Raw genomic sequence first — 22342 nt, forward strand, 5'->3', positions numbered from 1 at the left:
TCAGATCTTGTTTAAGGTCAGACTAATAACATGAGATATGCCCAAAAGCTGGATAATTCAGAATGACAGGGTGTTTGGGGTTGTATGGGCCAGTACCTAGGGCAGTGAGCACCTTCAGTGTGCTTGCACCTTTAATCCTGATCAAATGCTGAATCCAGAAAAACTACTAAAATTTTGAAAAAAGTTGTTCTGTCACGATGTTTAACACTGCTTAGTACCTGCAGGAGAAAAAGAAGGTCTCTAAATATGACAGTGAGATGACAACAGGCTCTGCAGCTGCTCCAGCCACCTGAAAGACACTGTGACTACTCCACTCCCACCAACTGTGGCGATGGCACTGAAACCACTGAAGGAGAGAATCAGCGTGGGCTGGTGTTGGTGGACCCTGCACAGAAGCAGAAGAAAGATACATCAAAATCACCCAGTCAAAAAGCTTTAGCAAAAAACAGTCAATGACAAGGAGAGTGAGGATGATGAAGCAGAACCATCACAAGGGTGATTTTTCAGACCCATTATCAAGGCCATCACAGGAACCAGAAGTGACATGAATTGATCCCTGTCCCTGAGGGAGCTATGGGAGACATGAGAAGATTTCAGCAGTCATCCATGACTATATTGCTGCCTAGCTAGTGTGCTGGTGGGACAATGGAGCCAACAGTGTGGAATTAGTGGGTATGGAGCCAGGCTAAGATCACTTGCCAAGGACCTAGACACTGACAAAGCAATGGGGGAAAAGACCCCTGGCCGTGATTCTTATCAAGTGTGAGGGGGAGAAGGTATCCCTGTAAAGATGATATTCCATGTAATTTAGACAGATGGACTGCAGTAGAGAAAGTGACTCACTTCCTAAGGGAATTAGCTGTTCAAGAAATGAAGTATTTTCATGTGGTCAACACCCAGGTCCCCACAGAGCCAGACCACATCTTGTGTCAATTACTCATGTTGCAGAAATTTCTATGAAGTGTAGCAAGGGCACATGAAACAGTGCCTTTGACAACAGTAATTTGGAAAGATGATGCACCACCAACAGCAATTGATGCAATTTGGCAGCTCGGGGAATATAAAGACAGTATTTCTTCCTCCATCACAGAATCTGTGGAGAAGCTAACTGATGAACTGATGCAGGAGCTCCAGCAACTCAGAGGGAATATGTGTGAGCCTACATTTCAGTAACTGACAGCAGGCATCCTCTTTCTTTGAGAGAGAGGATATAGAAGATACACACCATGGGGCACCCTACGATTTTACCTGCAGGACCATGGAGAGGAGACAAGGAAGTGGGATGGATGGGAATACCTTGATTGTAGATGCACTGGTGTGGGAATTGCAGGGAAAAACAGCCATAACTTGAAGTTGCTGTTTCAGTCTCCAGTAAACAGTTTTTCAGGCAGATTTTTCAGTCCGATTGTACTACTGACTCTGTGGATGTACACTTGACCTGGGGCCTTTGGGGGCAGTCCAGTCTGGCTAGCTCTGGACCCTCGGGCCCTTCACAGTCTTACAAGTAAAAAGTAAAAGACTGGAGTCAGTCTTTCTCCTCGGGACAAAGGTCCCACATTTATTATGGAACTATTCCAGGGGATGCGGGAGAGAAAAAAAGAGATGGAGAGTCTCATTGTGGGAGCTTCTAAACCCAGGGGAAGGGGGCTGGAGGAGAGGTGTCAAACGAAGCCAATGGGATGGAAGCGATGGGAGGGGTGAGAGGAGGAATGACCTGGGGAGAGACCACCACCACCACCAGGGGCTTTGGGGGAGAGGGGAAAAACAGAACAAACCATGTGATACAAACATACTATTCAGTGCAAAATACCAAACCCATGGCAAAACAACAAATAAATAAACTATTTAATGCAATACAACATATGGAGAGAAGTACAAGTCCATTTCTGCAAGATAATAGTAGGAAACATTGTGACCAGTATTGAAGGGGCCCTGCCTCCACCTAGGGGAGGAGAGAAATAACCAGGTTTATTGGACTGTGTGGGTTTGATGACCTGGCACAGGAGCCCCACAGGAGTATAAGGCTTCAGTAGACAGTGGTGCACAATGTACCCTAATGTCATCAAGCTGCATAGGGATGGATCCATTTGGATTTCTGGGATGACAGAGGGATCCAAAGAGCTTACTGCATTGGAAGCTGAGACTAGCCTGACTGGCATGAGTGGCAGAAATACCCTGTCTTGACGGGAGCAGAGGCTCCCTTCATCCTTGGCATAAACTGTCTCAGGAGAGGATATGTGAAGGATTCAAAACGCTGCTGATGGGCTTTGGTATAACTACCCTGTAGACTGAGGAAATTTCAGACATCCCTTTTGCTCTTGGGCTGAAGAACAGCAGGTGCCAGTTGCCACCACAACTGTGCACTAGAAGCAATGTCTCACAATCTAACTCTCCAATTTCCATTTATAAACTAATTTGTCACCTAGAGAGCCACAGAGTGGTCAGCAAGACCTGCTTACCTTTAACAACCCTGTATGGCCATTCTGAAAGTCCAGTGGAGAGTGGAGGCTGACAGTAAACTGTGGCTTGAATGAAGTTGTACCACCTCTGAGTCCGGGTGTACTGGATCTATAGGAACTTCCATATGAGTTGGAGTCAAAGGAAGTCACATGGTGCCACAATTAATACTGCTGTTGTGTTTTTGTTAGTCCCTTTGGGAGTAGAGTGCAGGCCACAGTTTGCTTTTGTTTGGAGCTGTGTCCATAGTACCTGGAATTGACTGCCAGTCGGAAGGAAACACAGCTGTATCATCTGCCACAGACTGATGAAGGCTGGAACAAGATGAAGCTCTGAAACACCTGCAGTGTGTTAATGATACCATTTTGTGAGAAAATATAGTAAAAGGAGTTTTTGAGAAAAAGAATCAAATAATCCAATCCTTTTAAAAGCTGGTTTTGCCATAAAACAGAATAAGGTAAAGGGACCTACACAGAGATCCGGCTTTTAGGAATCAAAATGGACATTGTCAGATCCCAGTGGTTTTTATTAAGGTAACAGTGATGTCTTCAACAGCTAGCAAAAAAAAGACAAGACTTTCTAGGTGGTGTGGGATTTTGTAGAATGCACATTCCAGCTTGCAGTCTGATTGTAGCCCTGTCAGTCAAGTGACCTGGAAGAAGAATGATTTCAAATTGCCCTCTGAGCAGCAACAAGCCATTGAACAAATCAAGTAGGAAATAGTTCATGCTGTAGCCCTCGAGCCAGTCTGAATAGGGCCAGTCTGAACATATGTAAAAAACAAGTTTTTTATTGCAGCTGGAGAGAGTGGACCTACCTGGAGCCTCTGGCAAAAAGCACCAGGGAAGTTTTGAGGCTGACGTCTATGTTTTTGGAGCTGAGTATACAGAGGATCTGAAGCCCACTATACTCTAACTGAAAAGGAGATACTGGCACCTTTCAGAGATGATTGGTACTGACACACAGCTTCTGGCACCAGTTACCTGTGTTGAGTTGGATGCTCAAAAGGACTAAAGGAGTTGCATTGATCACATAAAGGGTTTGGATAGGAAACCCTTCTTATCCAGGAAACTTGGAATTAATCATGAGCTGGTCAGAAGCAAAGATTTTTGGAATGTCACCAGGCTTGCGCTGAAGAGTCCCAGTACATAATAATTTCCCAGAAACTGAGAAGCAATATGCCTTGTTTACTGATTAATCCTTCTGCTTGTGGGAAAGCAGCTGTATGGAGTCCGCTATGACAAGTCACAGAAATTGCTGGAGGAGAACATGAATTGAGTAAATAAGGAGAGATGAAAGCCATCCAATTGGCCTTAGACTTTACTGAAGGAGAGAAATGGCCAATGCTTTTTTTTTATACCTCTGTACTGATTCATGGGTGGTTGCCCTATGGTGGGGGTGGCAGCAGTGGAAGCAGAATAACTGGCAGCCTAGGGGTAAACCCATCTGGGCTGCTAAACTGTGGCAAAACATTGCTACCTGGTTGGAAAATTGTCTTGGTTTGAAAAGACAGGTGTCTGCTAAGGAAGACAGGAGCCTCTCTTGAAATGGAAAATGTAAACCCCCTCCTTCAGAATTTTTATGATTTTGAAATTAAGGGGCTCTCAGGCAAAGATATGGGAGTAGTAATTACAGTTATTAGGAAAAATAAAAAACCACAAAAATAAAAATGCAGTAATATAAAACAATACTGACAGTGTCAGAATACAACCTGACACCCTGTTGGTCAGGCTGTTGGTAGCAGTCTGATTGAATGGTGGCTGCAGTCCTCTTGCAGTGACAGATGTGGTCCTATTGAAACAATGGTCTTGTAAAAGGGTGCAGGTTTCCTCTGAAGGTCCAGTGGCAGTGTAGATGGGCCTGGTCTTCCTCTGGGAATCCAGTGGAAAAAGCTGCTCCTCTGGGAATCCAGTGGGAAAAGCTGCCTGTGGTGTCCAAATCTCAGATTATGTCCAAGTAGGAATGCTTGGCTCCTCCCCCTGGGTGGAGCATCTCACAATGGGATGATGTAATTTTATCAGTCATACAGTGAGGCTCAATGGCATATTAACAGAAAATATCTTCCTGGAGGGAGGATGGGTTGTGGAAGAGATAAAGAAAACTGCCCCACCTGGTTTTAGCAAGTGGCCCAATTAACAGAAGATAACTGCCCACTTCTGACAGATGGCAATAGAATTTACACCCCCAGCCACATCTTATATTTGCAACTTAAGACAAAAGGCTGTTACCAAGGGTGACGGACAAAGTCATAGACTGCATGGATTCAACAAAAAAAATATTTTTTGGACGTTTTACGAACATTTGACAAAGGTGTTCCACAGACTAGGGGAATGATGTCTTTCTCTATATCTGTCAAAACAGGTAAGTAGGGAAGGTGATAGGGTATTGGAAAGTGTGACATTTGGTGTGACATAAAGGGTATGGAATAAGGGGCGGATAAGTGTTAGTTTGGCTAGGGTAGAGTTAACCTTTTTCACAGCATCTCGTATGGGGCTGTGTTTTGGATTTGTGCTGAACATAGGGTTGATAATATGGAGATATTTTTGTTACTGCTGCTCAGGGACCTCCCTGATCACCACCTCCCACAACTAAGGCCTTTTCTGCTTTTCGTGTAGTCACACAGGCAAGGGAACTGCATGTATGTGGGAGATTGGAAAGAGACACAGCAGGCGCAGGTGACCCAAACTGGGCCCCAAAGGGATATTCTATACCATACGACATCATGCTCAGTATATAAAGTTGGGAGAAGAAGGAGGAAGGGTGGACATTTGTAGTCATGATGTTTGTCTTCTCAAGTCACTGTTATCTGTGATAGGGCCCCCTGCTATCCTGGAGATGGCTGAACACCTTCCTGCCCATGGAAAGCAGTGAGTTAGTTCCTTTTTTGCATTACTTGTGTGTGAGGCTTTTGCTTTCCCTATTAAACTGTCTTTATCTCAGCCCATGAGTTTTCTAGCTTTTACCCTTCAGTTCTCTCCGTCATCCCACTGCTGGGGAAGTGAGTGAGCTGCTGTATGGGGCTTGACTGTCCCCTGGGGTTAAACCATGACACCAGGTGTAAAATCCATAATAAATCACTAGGTGTGAAATCCATAATAACATCATGGAAGTAGTGTTAACTTAATCTGCTCTGGGTTAGATTAAAGAGTATGTTCATCTAATGTACTAAAATGTATAAAGTTCCTGTCCATTTCAGGACGGGAGATAGGGAAAAAAGAAGGAAAACAGCATGAGTCAGAAAGAGAGTGTGAGTCAGCATTACTGACTGAACTGTTCACTAGTCTGGTAACTTGCTGTAGAAATTAGTTTGTGATGTTTCAGGAGTAGAAGAGGAAATGTACTTATTCTGAGCCACTGCATAGAAATGCCAGCAAAGATAACCAGGTTGCTTCTGAGTCAGTGTGCTCCTTTCTTCTGACTATTCCGCTATCAAGTTAGGAATCTGAGTTGCAACAAATCCTTCTGGTTATGTTCTTGTGCTGCAGGATGTAGGAAAACATTAGAAAACATATGTGGAGAGTAATGAAACAGGAATGAGGAAATTTCTGGTAGAGAATATGATTCACTTACCAGAAATGACAGTTTGAGAAAACTGGCTTCCCAAGTTTTATGTCTGAAGTGGCACAGTAACATCATTTGCATGCTTGATGCAGGGAACATTAAATACATTAACTTAAGGAATGCTGTTTGCATTGTCTGCAGACTTTGGTCGCATATAGGCAGCATCAGGGGAACGAGTTTGTAATAAAGGGAAAAAAACACGATAGCCAGGTGCTGGAGAGATAGGTTTCTTACCCATTTAGCTGGGAAAATACAGTTTTGTGTCCTTACACAACTGTGGTTTGTGAGATCAGTTTGCAAATACTGATATATTGTGGTGATGCTCAAGCTGGTGGTGTGATGGGATTTGGGAGCCTGATGGCAAACCATCCATACATGCAGCTAAAATGCTGTCATGTCCATGGGTGTGTTAAATGAAATAAAGATTAGGTTTTCTGTCCAGTGGAAGTTCCAGCAGTTTCTGATTGCAGAGGTGGAAGTGTGCAGATTTACAACATACAAGTACAGAAAATGTATTTCTGTTCATTAAGATGAGGCTTAGTAAAGCAGTTGAAAACAAAACGTTGCCCTTAGATCTTGGTCCTTGCCTTCGGAGAAGTGCTACAATGGTGGAGTACTGTGATATTATTTCTCTGCTCATGCTTCTCATGTGGGAAGCATACTGTTTTGAGGCTGAACACCAGTATATCGAAACTTAGTGTTTTAAGGCTTTCATCAGTTCTTAAATTACCTGTAGTTACCAGTGGTCCATGTTTCTTCAGATTGTTTTATGAACTCTATGATTATACATGCCTTGTTTGCCACTCTCTTCCCTCTCTTGACTTCAGATCACCATTCATATTCTCCATGGTATGTGAAGCAGAAAATTGCCTTACAAGGGGTTTTTCTGTTCCCATGGCTGACAGAGTTCTTGGCCCACCACAAAGTTAGTAACCATGCCTGCAAGGAGGAGAGGACCAAAAGGGCCATTTGTCCTCTGTAATTTTGAAGATTCCACACACCTTAGTACTGATCTTGGCATTTGTTTGGGGACAGACCTGGAACAGGCCACTGCTTCAGTGCTAGTCACAAAATAATTGTAGTGTGCAAGTATGAAGAAATAAAAACTCATTCTTGGTGTCTAGTAGGTATGAACTTCAGTTACTGATGTGGTGGTGGTGGTGTTTTTTATTTTGCCACTAAAGACAACTAGTGCCAATTTGGTATTTAAAGGAAGGAAAAAAATCCCTCCCCACTCTCTTCCCACCTTTTGTTTTTACCTTCTTGAAAAACTTTTGAAAGCAACTAACCCATTCTTCCTAGCAGGAAAGGCAGAGCAAATGGAATGAGTAATCTAACTAGGCATGGACCAAGTGAAAAGAGTTTCATTAGACACAGATGTGAAAAGAAGATACAAAAGCATGGGAATGCACAGAGGGTAGGGATAATGTGTTATTAAGGGACTAACTCAGGTCCTTGCTTGTGTACTAGGAAAAAAATCAGCCTTTAAATGTAGTTAAAAATACTTATTTGGAATGTTTTTGCTAGCAGATGATACTCCTGTAATTATTTAATAAAATTGAACGATTTAAAAAAGTTTTGATCTTTATAAGCCATTTCAACACTGTTCTTTGGAGGTCAAAAAAGTCTAGTCATATTTTCATATTTTCGCCCCACTCTTTGTTTTGTGTGTGTCTTAACTGTTAGAGCAGCTGTACTCCTCTGTTGTTCTTTTCTTAAATTCCTCCTTTACAGTTCTTCACTTCAGTACTTAAATATTTATCTCATTGACATGATCTGTTGCTTACCACTGCTTAACTGTACTTGTAGAAAGCCCATTATCTAGTTTAAACCTGTTGTTTTAAAGCTGTAGAGAGATTATCTTTTCCAGATCCATCTGTGCACATTGATGGCTGTGTAGCCTCTGGCAGTATGTCACTACCATGATTGTCAGTTTGTCCCAGGTTCGGCCCATGGAATAATTTGTGAGTGCCCCTGAGTATTTCAGACAGAACTGGCCAAAGAATGGGTTTGTTGAGATGGGTTCTGCTTAAGCAAGTGCAAGTGCTTTTACTTGAAGTGAATTAGGATGAACAAAAGCTATTGGCATAGCTAGGTTTCTGACAGAACTATTTGTAGTATACATGTTCGCTGTATGTGTCTTTACTGATTTTTTTAGATTAAAATATTGTCTTGTGACCTCTTTTGAGATTCTAATATGAGCACAGAGTCTGGAACAGCATTTCTACTGATGGGAAAGATTGAGAGCTTGGACATGATGATAAATTTTGAGAATTTTTCTGGTAAGATTAGGGGGACGGAGCTATAAACATCACTTAAATAAGCAATGCACCTGTGTAACATAGATAAAGTGTCAGGCATATGCTTTAGTTTTGAAAAATTAAATTACGAAAACAAAATCACCACAAAAGACCTGTGTTACATAACAAAAAGGCATTTTAAATATTTTTGTTTATATTTATAGTTTGAGTAAACTAAGAATCTGTTTTTTAGGGCATCCAAGATGGATCTCAAGTGTGCTCTGGAAGAATGTTCAATGGCACTGAACTTATTTCTAAACAATAAGTTCTCGGAAGCGCTGGAACTACTTCGTCCATGGTGAGATTCTGTTATTTCCTGAAGTTGTTGTAAACAGACAGTATTTAATACCTGAAGGTTAATTTAAAGTGTCTGAACGTAGTAGTTTTAATTTATTCTCTTTTTTCCAAAATTTCTCCATATTTGTGGTTTTTTAAACTTTTTTTTTTGGGTCATTAAAGACATCTGACATTGTTTATGAAGCACTGAATTGTGATGTTATAGAGTTGATCACTCTAGCTGTCTGTCTGTCCTCAAGCAGAGGGGAGAGGCTGGGGAGCAAGACCATATTCAATGCATCTTTGATCAAATAATTTGTAAAATGAAACTGTTTTTGACAATACAGAAAAGCTGGAGCAAAACTCCAGAATAGTCTTTTGGTTATGTTTTATATTATGTTTGAGTCTGGTGCTTATCTTTAAGCTCATCTTTTTATGTTCTGACTATTTTCCTTGTTCCCCTGTTGCCTTTCTTCCACTGAGAAGAAAAGTATGGCAGTGCAGATGTAGGGAATTAAAGAATATGGAGAAGTTCACAGATGAAACCTGTCTTACCTGTGACTTCATCGGGAGGCAGTCTGAGTGGCTGATCTTTAGGACTGGGATCTGAATCCCATCCACCATTCTTCTCTTGTCTGTGTCTGAAAGGAGCGCATGGTATTGAGGGATGTGTTGGCAAGAGGGATATGTAGCCAATGTCAATAGAGTGAAGTAATATTCTCCCTCTGTATGGTGCTAGTAAGAATGGATTAAGAGTGATACGTTGGTTGATGTTGTACAAACAAGCTCAAAGACAGCTTTAAATGAAACATCAGAAGGATGACGCAGCTATCAAGTGTTTGCTTTTAGTGGTCTGGAGAGCTCATGTGAGGAAGGCAGTAGGCCAGGAATATTATCTCTTAGAATTAGTTGCAGTTAAGCTCAGTGGAAGATGATATTACTGTTGGAATACCAGGATCTTTCTTGCTCCAAGGTCAGGGAGAATAAAACTCAGGAGACGTTGTTTTTGAAGTCTCACCCTGAAGTTTATTATCCTTATCTATTATGAACTCATGAGATGTGAGCTCTCTCTAACAAGTCGAGAAAGTGAGCTAAAATGATGTCTATTCAAGGCTATTTAAGTCATAATTATCCAATAAACATTTGTAGATTATATTATCAGATCTGTTACTTTCCTGCTTAATTCTTCCATCTTTTCACAAATTTACACAAGTGTCTCTGCATTTAATTTTGTATTGCAATGTAAAGTGTTGCTTAAATGCACAACATTCATGTTTTCCCTAGGTCCAAAGATAGTATGTACCATGCACTTGGATACAGCACTATTTTAGTTATGCAAGCTGCAATGACCTTTGAACAGCAGGATATACAAGTGGGAATTTCTACAATGAAGGATGCTTTGCAAACCTGCCAAAGGTGAGCCCAAGCAATCCCAACCGTAATGAGATACTAAATCCAAAAAGTATTATTTGTGACATACCCCAGTTCTCTGTATGTTTTAAAAGCAGGCTCTTGTCTGTATGAGAGTGGCCTAAATTTGTTAAGGTGGACTAAGTCCCACTACATTACTGGTGAAGATATTTTTCTACATGGTGTTGTGGCAACAACAGACTTGTCCTGTGTGGGTATTAATAGCTACTACATTTAGTTAAATGATTGTTTCACTGTGTAGACCTACACATAAACTGACATTTTTCAACTGTCTGAGCCATTGGCATCTGTGACTTCTTGTTTTTCCAAAAGTTTCAAGGCCTGTATTTTGAATTGTCCCCTTTCAGCATGCAAACATCTTAAAAAAGTTGTTTCCAAAGGTTGAACCAATAGTCTGATACAATTAAGCTTGTACTAAGGTTTCTGCTGAAAACCAAATAAGTTTTTTTTTGTTGTAGTTACAAATATGTTTAGATTACCTTAAAATTAACAATGTTAAGAGCAATTTCTGTTGCTCACATCAGAAATTATCTGGACTGAACATTTTGCTTCTGGTCTTTCTTTGGACAGCAAAAAAAAACCCTTAGAGAATGGGTTGTGGAAGCTGAAGTTTAAACAAATCTCTTCTTCAATATTGGTTAATCTATTTTATCACAATTATTTCCCAAAAAATGACTGCCAAATATTAGTTTAGACATTTAACATTATCATCATCTTAGCCATGGCAAAAAAGAAATGAGAAAACGTTATCAGATGCTGTCTGAAGAAGAGAAGAAGTCAGCAGTTTCTGCATCTTTTTTGGATGTGCTATCAATTTGCAGTTTCATCTGAACTGTGTTGTTTAGTGTGTCTGAAGATTAGATGTGCCTCTAGTTCTAGACAGCTGCAGTACAGGATTTCATCTCTGCAGGATATAAACTTTAATTCATGAGTACTCTGGTGTAGTCTGTCTCAAAACTCATAAAAATGCAAGAGAAAGTTAATTAAATGTTCGAAGTTGAAGAATTACCATAACTACATGTACCTTAATTGACTCTTTTCTTGTGTGCATTATGTTAATGTGTAGTGTTATAATCTTCTTCTCAGGATCCCACAATTGTCAATGTGTAGTGTAAACAAAAATGATAAGCTAATGGTTAGTATTTATAATCAGTGACTCCTTGGCTTACAGAGTGCATTCATTTTCTGAATATAGCGTTGTTTCTCTAGCTTCTTCATAATGCCGAGTTGTTTGTAATTTTTTTCCAAAAATTAATTTTTGGAATTAAAATGTGAGTTGAGATCTCTTGGAAGTTAAGTGTGTGATTTTATGGCATTTTATCTGGCATAAACCACCATAAAATACTGAAACATATTTGTTGAAAACAGAGCTCCTTTTCATTTTTTCATTCTAATTTTGCGTGCATGTTTAAGAAACAGAAAAACGCAATTCATAAAACTTTGAATTCCAGTTAAAGTGTCTTGCCCAGCATCAGTGACACCTCTGTAGCTAGTGAGTGGCAGTGGGGTTGAAGCTGTCACGCATTTAATGTAGATTAATGGAAATTGCAAGCATGCATTTAATGTTGGATAGGCTCTTTAGCCTAGAGGCATACAAGTCTTTAGACTACTGAAAGAATTTAAACTGTTGACACATGATCGTTTTGCTAAGAATCTGTGTAAATTTTGGTTGGAAGTTTTTAAGAATTCCAGTTATTAAATTCAGGTTTGTGTTGAAATGTATGGCTTTCTTTTCTTCCCTGCACAACCTATTTAGATTCAGGAAAAGAAGCACAGTGGTGGAATCCTTGTCCAATCTAGTTTCTAAACAGACAGTGGATCAGTTGACTGAAGGTAAGTAGTTAAATAACACAGTTAAAATAAAAAAGTGAAAAAAGCTCAAAACTATCCCTACCAATGTATACAAATATGCTTAACTCTGACTTTACTCGTGTCTTACAGTAATAAACATGCAAATCATGTATATAATCTTTTCTAATTTGAATGCAAAGCTTCAGTGGAGAATTCAGGCTAATGGGTTTTTTTTTGTCTCTGAGCATGCATGAATTAAGAAAGGAATGCCTTTCACAACACATTATAGGACTGAAGGGAAACTTCCTTTTTTTGACTTAAGAGAGCTCCCAAAAGTTTAAGAACCATTGATGCGGAGGAGTACATCCTTGTCATTAGTTGCATTGGAATCTGAATATATTAACAAGTTTTGTGCTTGTCTGTTTTGCCTTAAGGTGTTTTGGGAAATGGTATCAGTACATTGTTCATGGCTCTGAAAATGCTGATCTCCTATTTCTGATTCAGGCAGAGTCAAGTATGCATTTTTTTCTAACCTGGCACAAGAATCCTCTTTAATACTTGGACACATCAAACTCACCACGTATGCACTGTACATACAGCAGCCTTGTGCATGTGGCTGGTCTTGCAGCATGGGTGCAGAGCAACTTGTGTCATGTGTGTTAAATCAAATGTACTTTAGTGCTGCATGAAGACAGAAAGTCTGCCTGGGGCTTTCAGTTTGTTAAGCATGACTTGGTGAAAACCTGTTCATAATGTCTCAGTGGATGTAGGAAAAGCCTGAACCTCCATGAGGGTTAATATTCATTTACAGAAATTTCTTGTAAGACATGGAAGGAGGCCAGAAAGACTGAGTTGCAGTGGGCTGTTAAGCTTAGAATCAATGAAAATTGTAGGAGACCCATCTACCAGAATGTCAAGTAGCTTTTGCCATAGACTGAGGTCAGCTCTGACAATGTTTTGTCTGAGAAGAAGGGAAATAGAAGAATTCTGTTGGGATTTGTGTGTTAGAGCTATTACTCAGCAATTACTGAAATGGCAACAGCAGAATTTTGCTTTTTTTTTTTCTTTCTTTTTTTTTTTCTTTCTTGTCTTGGCAGCATTTTGTTTGTTCCATTGACCCCAAGAAGACAGTATTGACAATAACATTGCTGATAGTAAATAACTTTTCTTTCTTATATAGAGGAAATGCATGCTGAAATCTGCTATGCTGAGTGCTTATTACAGAAAGCCGCTCTCACCTTCGTACAGGTAAAGTCCGTTTCTCAACAAAAGATGTGATGTTCAAACAAAATTTTTTTTCTGTTGAATGTTATTTCATGGCAGCAGTTGAAAGTATGGTAAATCTTGTGCTGCTCAGCAAAGTTCTCTCTTTGTTTGTATGAATAACCAAAGATGATATTCAGATATCAAGGTATTACCCTAAGGTATAAACATACCACCTTTTAAACATACCTCCTGTTTTATACAAAATGGTATGTTTAAATGATTTGCACATTGGATCACATTGGACAGTGTCCAGTGCCTGCATAAAAATATTTTCAAGTATGAGGAAGTGTATTGTTTGAAAGTACAAGTCATTTTTTGCATTAATGAGTAGAATGTTTTCCAACTAACAAACTTCAGCTGATACACGTGTAATTTCCAATTCCATCTTGCTCTGTGTGCATATGGTGTCAGGAATAATACAGTAATGAATGCTTATAAAATGGGCATGCTTAGCATTGCTGAGGTAACAATTCAGCTCACAGAAAGATCTGGTATTTTATACTGTGTGGTGCTAGTGATTTAGGTTGTAATTCAGGGACTTCATGCTACAGAGTTTTCAAATTCAATTTGAAACTTGATTCCTGAAAACAGGAGTTGTTCATCATACTTTTTGAAGATATGTGAGTGTTTAACAAGTGTTTATTAAATATGTATTATAGATGATCTTTTCCAGTATAAATTATGAGAACGAAGTGAGGCACATAGGATACACTAAGGTCAGAATAAGTTCCTTTTGCTTATGACTTAGGAACTACTTGATTTGGCCAGAAGTGTCAGGAAATACTATTAGTGGAATGTTAGTCTTTCCTGTAACTAGCTTGCTCCTTTACTAGCCATGTGGAATCAACCCTTCTTTTATTTTTATTCGGTGGGTGAAGTCTGTTTTAACCATGAAAAGAATGTTGTTGGAGGTGGTGAGTTAGGACAGTATAAAATAATAAAAAAACATTAGATGTATATTTTCTCCAAAACACCACATCTGTATTGCTTTTGACTGTAATACCCTACTTTGCTGATTGCTGTGCTGCCTCATATTTTTCATCTTTGGCTGATCATGATTAGTGTTAGGATGATGATGATGATAACAAAAATGTAAACATTCAGAGGGAAATAGAATTCTTGTACTGAAACACTTGCATTTGGGTGTTCAGACTTGCAGAGAAGAGAGATGAAGAGTTTTAAAATGGTAATATTTTTATGAAAGCCAGAATTTCCTTTGGTTGATCATTCTGAGGCCTTTTTTTGTTGCTCTTTTCATTTTCCATGTTGTATATACTGTTCCTAAGTATTTAAATTTGCATTTCTGAAATGCCAGCATCTTCCCCTTTTATTTGAATTCTAGGAGAAAAAAATTCATCCTGTTGAAACAATATTTTGCTTTTCAGGAATTTAGTTTTGATGGCAAGTACATTGTGGCTTTGTTTTGGTTTTCCTAGAGGTTAGTAAGCACATAAATTGAATAACACAGGTAGTAACTTTTGATCAGCAATAGTTTCATCTGTTCGAGGGATTTTTCAGTTTGTCTTCTGCCAGTTTCTGTAGGCTTCCTTGTGTATGTCAGAATCGCCATTTCCAAATATTTGAAACAGTTCCTGCAGCACCATCTGGTGGAGAGCTTTCTTGGTTCATTTATATACATCACAAATTCTGCCATAACTAACACTTCGACTTTCTTTTTCACCTCTCTCTTCAGTTTTAGAATTTGTAATGTGCACTAAAGAAATGTTTCCCTGACAACTTAGAGCAAGTGTTAATGTCAGTCTTAGAGACACATTTAGTGACTGAAAAATGTTTTTAGTGTTTCCTACTATGACATAAGCTTATTAATAAATTTATATGTAGCTGGAGGATTTTTATGTATGTGTTATGTGTAATATGATCACACAATATTTTACAGTTAGATCTTTTTCTTCCAGGATGAAAATATGATCAACTTTATCAAAGGTGGCCTGAAAATTAGGACAAGTTATCAAATATACAAGTAAGCTATTAGAAAACACTTGAATTCAAAAGTAATATAAGCAGTTGGAGTGGCATTAATGCTCCCAAAATACAAAGGAATATTTTTGTATCTATCCTAGTCATCAGTCAGTAATTTCTATGTTGTGTTTCCCCTTCCCTCGTTTTTTTCTCCATCACAAGGGAATGTCATCAGGTGCTACAGACGACTCAGGGGAACAAAAGCAAAAATGAAACATACTACCAGTTTGAAGGAGGAGTGAAACTTGGAATTGGAGCATTCAACTTGGTATGACTTCTTCTTCTACAGAAAGGCCATTGGGTTATTCTGTAGGACTTTCTTTGTATATGTGCTACTGTAACTGATTTAACATTTACACATTTGTAAAATAGAGATATGGGGTTTGAGGTTTTATGCAATGTGAAACTAGCATTAACTTCTGGGTGTGTGCATGCTTTCTGGGATGTTTCTGTTAGTTTATTCTGAACAGTTTAGTTCTCTGGGAGTAACTAATACATCTATTTCTGAAGTGAAAAGGGAGCTGCATCTACCTGTGTGTAGCAGGATTTTTAAAGATGCTTATGCTGTGGTTACAAAATGCCTGGAGTGACTGTTTAATTTTAACTCATGTATCCCATTCTTTTACTTCAGTGACTCTAGATTCTCATAGATAATTATACGTAGAAGAATGAGCAGTAGTTTACTGAGTTTGTGCAAAGGAAAATTGCCTTTTCTTTACAATTTGCTACAGTTACCTTTTCACATCTGTCATGGCAATAGTTAAAGCTGATTTCTGCCAGTATGTTAATTTCTGTATCATTCTAGATTGGAGATGGCCAATTTTAAGTCTGGTCAGAAGAACTCAGGTTTATCTGCACCTGACTTTAAAATTCAAGCAACTGTGTTCATAGGTGTTCTTGCGTCTCCTATTCTTCATGGAGTCCTCTCAGTAGGAGGCTTAACAGAAAAAGTGTCTGATGGGCAAAACGTATTAGGGTGAATGGAGCTTTCTAAAAACTGACCCTCAAGTTGACCTGCTTCTTAATGCTATTGAAAAGGTGGTTATGATGTTTGTACATTTTCTGTTGTGATGTGGAGGATGCAGTAACAGAGGGAACAAAAATGCCTGTGATAGAGGGCTAAAGGATGATAGCAACAGCTAGTATTTCTAAAACCATTATGCTGACTGATCTGCTGATTCAGTACTCCCACAAGAGGAACAAGTAGAGCCTCTGTGAGACTCCCAATAAAATGAAATAATAGTATGGGAACATGGCAGTTGTAGGTTGTGAGTCATACTAAAATAGATAAGACTTTCATTCTAAAAGACCCACAGTTTTCAAGCAATTTTAACCAGCTGAAGATGGAAAAATCTGTCATTCTCTAGAGAAGCACAGGTGGACTCTGTCTATTTTCATGCTGGATGGTCATCAGAATTCTGAGCATGCATGTTTACTTTCAGGTTCTTTCATCTTTTAATTTTTTACTAATGTAAAAAATTTTTACTAAATTTTTACTAATGTCTAATAGCATTTAACATAGTAGCTGGCCTTTTTGGTTCACATTTATAACAATGTAACTTTTTTTTTGAAGTGTACATGTTTACAGTTATCTTTTTATTTTTAAATGTATTTCAGATGCTGTCACTTTTACCAGGAAGGATCCTTCGACTTCTAGAATTTATTGGATTTTCTGGCAATAGGGTATTCAATTTGATACTTGCTTTTTCAAATTAATTTTTTCTCAGATAAAAGACTGGATGGATTTAATGCCATGTATTCCACACTGGAAGTATAATATTGATTGTTTATCAGTATTTTACTGTTGTTAAAAAGAGAAATGGGTTAGATGATACAGGCATAAAAGCACATATGGTGATACTCCACTCTTTAACATGCATGAGAAAGGACCAGTTTACTTAAGAGGAGATTTTGCCAATGCAATATCCTTTCCTTTTGCTGATCCTTAAGTAGGGGATATCAGCTTCTTTTCCTAGTTGATGTAGTCAGAAATTGACATTTCTCACCAGTAACTGAGGGAAGAGTCATATTTCTACATTTTTCCACACAAATCCCTGCCCATTTCTTTGGGAAAAAAAAAATTCTGAATATCATGTGTCATCCTGGACTCTAGGTACATCTTTCTCTCATGGATGACAAAAATATTTGTAACTTGTTTTTTAATTATTTTACAGCTCTTTAAAACTCCTTTTGATGCCCATAAGAAATGAAAAACCTAAAAAAACCTCAAGTAAGAAATTGTAATGAGGGGACCCACAGAACTGCACACAACTGAACTTCAAATTACTATAGCTGCAGTCACCATATGGTCTTATTGCTGTTAGATTGTCCACAATATGGTTCTCCTGCTGTAAAATTAGACTTCAGTAGAGACCAGTTCATTCCATTTCTTCCTCCGTAAAACCTGGTTCTTGCTGAAGCTCTTTCAAAATACCTGTTTTTCCCTGACTAAAAATGCAGTAAAGGCTGGAAGAAAAGAATGATTTTGAAATATCATCACAATTTTTTTTTTGTGTGGTGCTTGAATTCTCCTATAATTCATCAAGTTGCTATGCAATAAAACTGATCTGTTAATATTTGTTTTGAGGCAAAAATATGTTTCTGAGGAGTCATTGCTTTTGATTAGGGAAGCTGTGAGCTCAACACCCCTCAGATAGTCAAGCTGTTATGTAATGGGTCTAAACAGAAACGTAAGGGAAATCTCATGTGTTAAGATCTGCGTAAGGCTCCATGAATCTGGATCTGTCTTTAGACATTGGTGTATCAGCAGAGGTAATATTTTGGTCAGAGCCTCAAAATAGTTGACTTATGGCTGACTTGATGGAAGAGAATTGAGGATAGCCAGGGTTTTCAGTGGAGGAAGTCTCACACCAACAAGTAGCACTGGAACAGTTGAGAGAGTTTCCCACCGAACATAGATTGAAGGATATTATTCTGAAAGGTTGAGTCAGAACACAGTGGGGAAGCGTTGTAGACCTGTGTGTCTGCATGGTTCATGTGGTGTTCCCATTTCACCAGAGCACTGAAATGCATGATTTTATTAAGAGTTAGATTAGTCTTCTTCCTTAGTGCTGTTAGCTGTGACAGAAATATTTTGGTAGAGGGTTTTGTTGGATTTGAGATACGTACTGAATTGTGAAATACTTACATCTGAAGGGAAAATTAAATTTTCATTAGCCAGAAAAAATTGATAGTAACTCTGTATACTTATAGTTAATTCTGCATGTGTTTGTGATATTTCTTAGGAGTTGGGCCTCTGCCAACTACGGGAAGGCGCATCTGGCAGCAGTTTGAGGGCCATTCTGTGTACTTTCACCCTGTTGGTTTATCATACTTACGTCTCCTTAATCCTTGGTGAGACCCACTGTGTAGCTTTTCAGTCATGCTACACCTTATGATAGATATTGTGATTTATTTTTATAACAGAATTTCAAAACTGTGGCCAAATAGGAGTTTGCTGTATATTTAATTATGATCTAAAATTAATATCCATGACAAAGTTGTGTCTGCAGAAATAGTGAGGGTAGATAGCATTATACCAACATCTTGCTCCATTTGCAGGGCTGTCTCAACAGCAAAGTATTGCAAAATATTATTAAGTACAGAAAAATCATTATCCATAAATTTAAATCAGATGTTGTGAAAACTATCTCCAGAAAAAAGCTATACAACCAGAACTAACTATTTTTGCCATTTAGAGCTGGAAGTCGTAATTAATTCTATATGCTTCTTTACCATATATTTTCTCATTCTTTAATATTTAAGTATTTTAGTACTTGTCCCTCAGGCTCATCAGGAAATTAAGGAGAACTTCATTTCTTCCAGTATCACTTGTATTTCATTACTGATGTCAAAATTAGAAGAGGCAGCTGAGGATGTTTTCCTATCTTGCTAAAGCAATTAAAGGGATTTAAAAATATAACTAGGATCAGTGATGGAACAGTCTAAAAAATATTCCTATATTGTCTGTAATTTTTTTCAATTTACAGACATTTAGTATTTTTAAATCACAAAGTATCTTTGAGACAAGAATTTAGTTTATAGAAACACAAGATGATGAAATAATTCTGCTTTCACATAAAGCTATCATCCATTGATCTGTCAAATACAATGTGAAAACTTGGATTCCTTTAAGTACATTGAGGTTGGTTTGTTACGTTTTCTAGGTACAGGGGAAGCCAACCTTCAGGAAGCAGACAGTCTCCTCGAACCCTACCTCCTGAAATTTCCAAATGTGCGTATTTCTAATAAATATTATCACAGAAATGTATTTCCCTATGCTCAAACTCCTAATTGGTTATTTTTCTCATCTCTTTTCAAGGGTTCCATTATTCTATTTTATGCTGCCAGAATAGATATACTGAAAGGAAATTTTGAAAAGGTAAATGATATTTTTTTCTAAAATTTTTTGTTTAGTGTTTAGCCTGAGGAGGAAAAACAATTAATTCATCTATGTATCAGTTTGACTGATAAGTATGCTGTTACCCCTGTTCACATTCACTGTCAATGTTGATTCCAGCCCTCTCTCTAAGTGAGACTGAAAGGGAAGTTTATCTCATTTTACTTGTCAGGTGTTTTTCCACCTGGGTGCTAGGTAAGAGCTTGTTCTGTAATTAGACACTGCTCTCACATGGAGCTATAATTGAGCCAGTTTTCATCATTCTTCCTTAATTACTTACTCATAGGCGCAGTTGAGGTTCCAAGACTGCATAGCAGCCCAGCAAGAGTGGAAACAGATTCATCATCTCTGTTACTGGGAACTGATGTGGTGCTACACCTTCCAGCAGGACTGGCTTCGGGCATATCGATATGCAGACCTGCTCAGCAAAGAGAGCAGGTGGTCTAAGGTAAATGGGCAGGTGGACATTGTTGTGGTATACCAGTGGTCTCTACAGTTAAAGTCACTTTTATTTTTGCACAATAAGTGTAATGTTTGCCTTCCTGGGAAACTCATAAACAGAGACACAATGGGACCAAACTGTTTTAACTGGGTGGTTAAGGATGACTTTTTATTTCACATTTTGAAGCAGCAGAACCATAAGCAGCAATGCTTTGGCCCCGCCAAAAATGGAGCTGCTTACCCAGGTTGGGAGAAAGAAGAGGGATGGGAAAACTGTAAACTTGTGTCTCAAGTCGAATTCTAATATTCACTAGTAAAACTTGGCTGAAGAAACTGTGTTTGGTGTTTATAAACACACACACCTAATCTTCAGATGCTTTGTGGCACAAAATGAGAAAGGCTGCTGGGGACAGGATCTCACAAGAAAAGCTGGGCTATCAGATAACCTTTTCCTTGTAAAAACGTTTTTCACGGTATGAAGCAAGCGCAATGAACCAAGCCAATAACCTTTTATGCATTATTATTATCTGTTCCTCTATAGATTACTCTTTTATTATCTTAATGAAAAAGGGTATACATCTAATTCTTGGCAAAAGTGGAAGAGAATAGTATATTCAGCATGAAATGCAAGTGTCTTTAATAGAATTATGGATGTTTTTCCTGCAAAACCCAGTTATTAAACATTCTTTGAATCAGTACCCAGATATTTCCGTCTGGTTTTTTCATGTCTACAAGTAATAGACCGTATAATAACAGTAATGGACTTTAGAACAGTTAAGTCATTTAACCTCATCTCTTTGACAGTGGTTTGCAAAATAAATTCTCCTGTTTTTTTCAGGGGATACCTTTAACTTTCTGACTGATATAAAAATATAAATACATTAAAAATAAACTTACAGCATAAATTCTGTGACAAAGGGTTTTATAGTTATATCTGCCTGAGAATTATGGGAATACTTTGCTACAGCAATTGGGTGAGAGATTTGAGTCTTTAATGTATTGATTAAACACAGAAAATCAGATGTGGTAATCTGTTGCTGTTTCTTTTTGAAACAGGCAATATATGTATTCCAGAAGGCAGCAATTCTGTGTATGCTTCCAGAGGATGATTTGAAGAGGACTGGTGAGGACATAGTGTCTTTATTCAGGTAAACTTTTATAAAGCAGCTGAATGTGTACTCTCTGTCCTCCCATGTCTTTATCTTGTGTGTTTTACTTCTTGCTTATAACCATAAACTTTCCATTATTTTCTCTTTGCCTTTAGCATTAGAATTGCTTTTATCAGCAAAGATAAATCCTGCAGCTCTGATCTCCATGGTGTAAAAAAATTTTAAGATGTTAAATTTCAGAGGATAACAGTAAGTCTTTCTAACTAAAATGAGATGAAAAAAAATACCAACAAAAAACTCTTTTTTTTCCATTTTCCCTTCTTGTAGACAAGTGGATGGTCTAAAACAGAGAATTGCAGGAAAATCTATCCCGACTGAGAAGTTTGCAGTTAGGAAAGCTCGACGCTATGCATGTCCTCAACCAGTGAAGCTGATATTACCTGCCTTGGTATGTGTTCTTGCTTTGTTTTCATCCTTTTCAAAGAGAAAAGAAATCAGAATAGTTCATTTTACAGGGAAGGAATAATATTGTCAGGTATTATATGTCTGCATTTTAAGTTTTTTAAAGAAGTACTGCATTAATTCAATGTGATTTTGGTGAAAAGTATTAGAGACTGGATCATACTACCAACAAAGCAGCAGTATAAAACAAGTGCCATATTTTTCATGTGAAAAGCTCAGCATACAGAAAACTGCATTAATGTTCTTTAGGTTGGTAGGATTTTAGTCCTTGTCTTCTAGACTCATTAGGAAGTTAAAGAGTACTTTGGTACTTTCTGTTTTTCTTATGAAAATGAAATGTGGTGATTGGTTTTTTCTGTTTTTTTGTTCCCCTTGTATTGAGTCTGATTAAAACAAGCAGAAGCTGAAGTAACTTTATGAATGCTATTCTAATTCCCTCTATTTTAACATCAGTCATTAGTATTGCACAGTCTGCTTCTGTGTGCACAGCACTGATACTTCTCATATGTGTATGCTAAAATCTTTGTATGTGCATAATTTACCAACAACTGTGCATGAAAATCCTAATTCAAGAAGAAATTTCTTATGTTAATGCTCATTGATATAGATGGAGGAGTCTAAATAAAAGTAATCCTCTGGTTCTAAAATTCATTCTGTATTAAATTGCATGTAGAGGATTAAGTAAAATTTGTCTTGGGCTTGTACAGCAGAGTGCTTGTAAGTTGTGAATATATGTATTTGGTCTTGCTGTCAAATTCAGCATTCTGTTTTAATTTAGGAATATTTTCATCATGGACTAAGCATAACCAAACATAATGTATGGTTTATTTCAGTAAATATAAATTAGACAGGACTACAGAATTGAAATA

At 38.1% G+C, this 22342-nt stretch overlaps 1 protein-coding gene across 2 annotated transcripts in view; it reads left to right on the forward strand.

Moving 5' to 3' along the window:
* TTC39B (tetratricopeptide repeat domain 39B) overlaps positions 1–22342 on the forward strand; it is a 78221-nt gene that overhangs the window by 45247 nt on the left and 10632 nt on the right. For both annotated transcript variants that reach the window (XM_058823352.1, XM_058823351.1), the window contains exons 3-15: positions 8512–8616; positions 9879–10010; positions 11782–11858; positions 12997–13064; positions 14999–15063; positions 15225–15330; positions 16680–16745; positions 18308–18416; positions 19229–19296; positions 19384–19443; positions 19748–19909; positions 20959–21050; positions 21339–21459. In XM_058823352.1, coding sequence (XP_058679335.1) covers positions 8522–8616; positions 9879–10010; positions 11782–11858; positions 12997–13064; positions 14999–15063; positions 15225–15330; positions 16680–16745; positions 18308–18416; positions 19229–19296; positions 19384–19443; positions 19748–19909; positions 20959–21050; positions 21339–21459 — 1221 coding nt within the window. In that variant the 5' untranslated portion in view covers positions 8512–8521. The remainder of the gene's footprint in view (positions 1–8511; positions 8617–9878; positions 10011–11781; positions 11859–12996; positions 13065–14998; positions 15064–15224; positions 15331–16679; positions 16746–18307; positions 18417–19228; positions 19297–19383; positions 19444–19747; positions 19910–20958; positions 21051–21338; positions 21460–22342) is intronic.

Source organism: Ammospiza caudacuta, chromosome Z, assembly GCF_027887145.1.
Source record: "Ammospiza caudacuta isolate bAmmCau1 chromosome Z, bAmmCau1.pri, whole genome shotgun sequence".
NCBI classification, from domain to species: Eukaryota; Metazoa; Chordata; class Aves; order Passeriformes; family Passerellidae; genus Ammospiza; species Ammospiza caudacuta.